Here is a 2,467-nt window from a genome sequence, read left to right as displayed (position 1 = left end):
GCTCGCCTGCACCTTGGACCTGCTGCTGCTGCTGTTGCTGCTGCTGCTGCTGCTGCTGCACGTAGCCGTGGACAAGACAAAGGTAGAGCTTGTTGAGTCTGTGGGCTTCGAAGTGCATGCGAGCCAGATGAAAGCCCCGCGCTGTCTTCGCCACAAGAAGGGGCCCTGAGGCGCAGCAGCAGCAGCAGCAGCAGCAGCAATAAGGGCCCCAGCAGCAGCGGGTATAAACAGCCGCAGAACTGTAGCTACTGCGGTAGGCAGGAGGCCCCTTCGCGGTGGCCCTTGATGCACCCTTAACAGCAGCTTCGGGGGCCCTCTGTTACCCCAGGGGCGCCTAAGGGGCCCCAAGGGGTCCTTGGGGGCCCCCTTGGGGCCCCCAAAAATCCCCCGTCCCTGGGGCCTCTGGGGGCCTCTGGGGCCTCTGAGGGCCCATGGGGCCTCTGGGGTTCCTGGGGGCCCCTGAGGGCCCCTGGGGCCCCCAGGAGCCCCTATGAGCTTCTTGGGGCCCCTGGGGTCCCCTGGGGGCCCCAGGGGCCTCTAAAGATTTTCAGGGGCCCCTGGGGGCCCCTGAAGCCCCTGTAGATTCCTGGGGGGCCCCCGAGGGGCCCCAGGGGCCCCACAGTTTGTGGGACTTACCACTAGTTTCGCAGTCAAGTCTGTGGGTACAGCCTGAAGCAAGAAAAGGGTCTAAAAGGACCCTCCCGAATTCCTCTCCAGCTGTAAATCTCTCGGGGGCCCCCTTGGGGGCCCTCCCTGGGGGGCCCCCCTCTCCCCCTAGCCCCAGGCTCTGCCCTGCGAGGGGCCCCTGGGGCCCCCTGAGCCGCACGGCGGGCACCCCAGGCTGCTGTAGGGGGGCCCCCGGCAGCAGAGGGCACTTCTTTTCAACATATCGGGCCCTCAGAAACAAATGAAGTGGCTCAGGCCTTCCGCTGTTTAGCAGCTTTTCGCTAAGCAGGGGGCCCCCACTAAGGTCTTCTTGGGGGGCCCCCCTTGGGGCCCCTTGGGGGCCCCCACCCCGGGTCTCTTGGGGGCCCCCCCTTCGGGCCTCTTGAGGGGCCCCCGTTGGGGCCTTGGGGGCCCCCCCCAATAGCCCCTCAAGGGGTACTTCCTGATTGCTTCGTAGGGGGGCCCCCCGGGAGGCCCATGCAGGGATTTCAAGAGCACCAGGGGGGCCCCCAGGGGGCCCCCAGAAGACCGGGGGTCCCCCAGGGGCCCCACAGGCTTCTGGGGCCCCCGGGTCTGTCTGGGCTGTGTTGATGAGCCAGTAGGGGGGTTTGTAAACCACCTGAGACGGGGACAAGGCAGCAGCAGCAGCAGCAGCAGTAGCAGCAAGACGCAGCAGCAGCAGCGGCAGCAACAGCAGCAACAGCAGCAGCAGCAGCAGAGCATCTGCACTCACTAGATAGTCGGGGGTCTCAATGAGGGCCCTCGGGGTTTCTTTCTGGAGGCCTCCTGTGGGGCCCCCCCACCTTGGGGAGAGAGTGTCTCCAGCAACACTGTTCTGCTGCTGCTGCTGCTGCTGCGGGTTTGGCTGCTGTTCGGGGTGCTGCTGCTGCTTGCTGCTGCTGCTGCTGCTGGGAGCAGCAAGCTGAAGAGCAGCAGCTGTGAGGCCCCTAAAGAGATAAGGAGAAAGGAGACCCACGCAGCCCAGGCAGCAGCTGAGGGACCACACATCTCGCAGAGACGCCGCTGCTTCTGTTTGCTGCTGCTGCTGCTGCTGCTGCTGCTGCTGCAGCTTTCCCCTGGAAGACCCGGAGGGGCCCCCAAAGGCCAAAGCGCGGGGGCCCCCCTTCTCCAGACGCCGCCTTACCTCTCGGCAAACTGAATGCCAAACAAGAAGAGCGGCCTTCATGTACCTTTGCTGCTGCTGCTGCTGCTGCTGTTGCTGCTCCCGCCGCTGCTGCTGCTGTTGCTGCTGCTGTTTGTGCAGCTGCTGTTGTTTGTGCCGCTGCTGTTGCTGGATTTGTGCTGCTTTCTGCTGCTGCTGCTTTTGCTGCTGCTGAGTTTGTGCTTCTTTCTGCTCCTGCTGCTTCTGCTGCTGCTGCTGCAAAGTGCGCGTTTGAGGGGCCCCCTCAAAGAGAGCTAGGGCCTCCTTTTGCTGCTTCCTTGCCTCTTGCTGCAGCAGCGCGGTCTCGTGGGGGCCCCCTTGGGCCCTCAGCTGCTGCTGCAGGAGGGGCCCCCCAGCAGCAAACGCAGCAGCACGCTGCATGCCGATGCAGAGGCCCGCCAAGTCGCGCAGGGAGGCCTCCGCCAGAATCCTGCTGCTGCTGCTGCTGCTGCTGCTGCTGCTTTGAGAGGGCATTTTGGACAGCAGCAGCTCCGGAAGGGACACAAAAAGGGCCTCAGGGAAGGCCTGGTGCTGCGATGCTGCCAGCATTGCAGCAGCAACATCGCGGCAGCTCGGCAGGGGCCCCCGGGGGGCCCCCCGCGTGGGGGCCCCTGGGGGGACCCCTGGGGGGGCCCCTGG

The 2,467-nt window shown here is 65.6% G+C and overlaps 1 protein-coding gene across 1 annotated transcript; it reads right to left on the bottom strand.

The window, feature by feature from the left end:
- Positions 1-636: 636 nt before the first annotated feature.
- On the bottom strand, positions 637-2,377 carry ETH_00038315 (uncharacterized protein; the record flags this gene model as incomplete). The annotated part of the gene is made up of 1 exon (XM_013380243.1): positions 637-2,377. A coding segment is annotated over one exon (1,741 nt), but the record flags the coding sequence as incomplete, so codon positions are not given.
- Between the last annotated feature and the right edge of the window lie 90 nt (positions 2,378-2,467).

The sequence above is a fragment of the Eimeria tenella genome, genomic scaffold, assembly GCF_000499545.2.
Source record: "Eimeria tenella Houghton genomic scaffold, Eth_scaff4646, whole genome shotgun sequence".
Classification (NCBI taxonomy): Eukaryota; Apicomplexa; class Conoidasida; order Eucoccidiorida; family Eimeriidae; genus Eimeria; species Eimeria tenella.
This window is presented reverse-complemented; position numbering and strand designations above follow the sequence as displayed.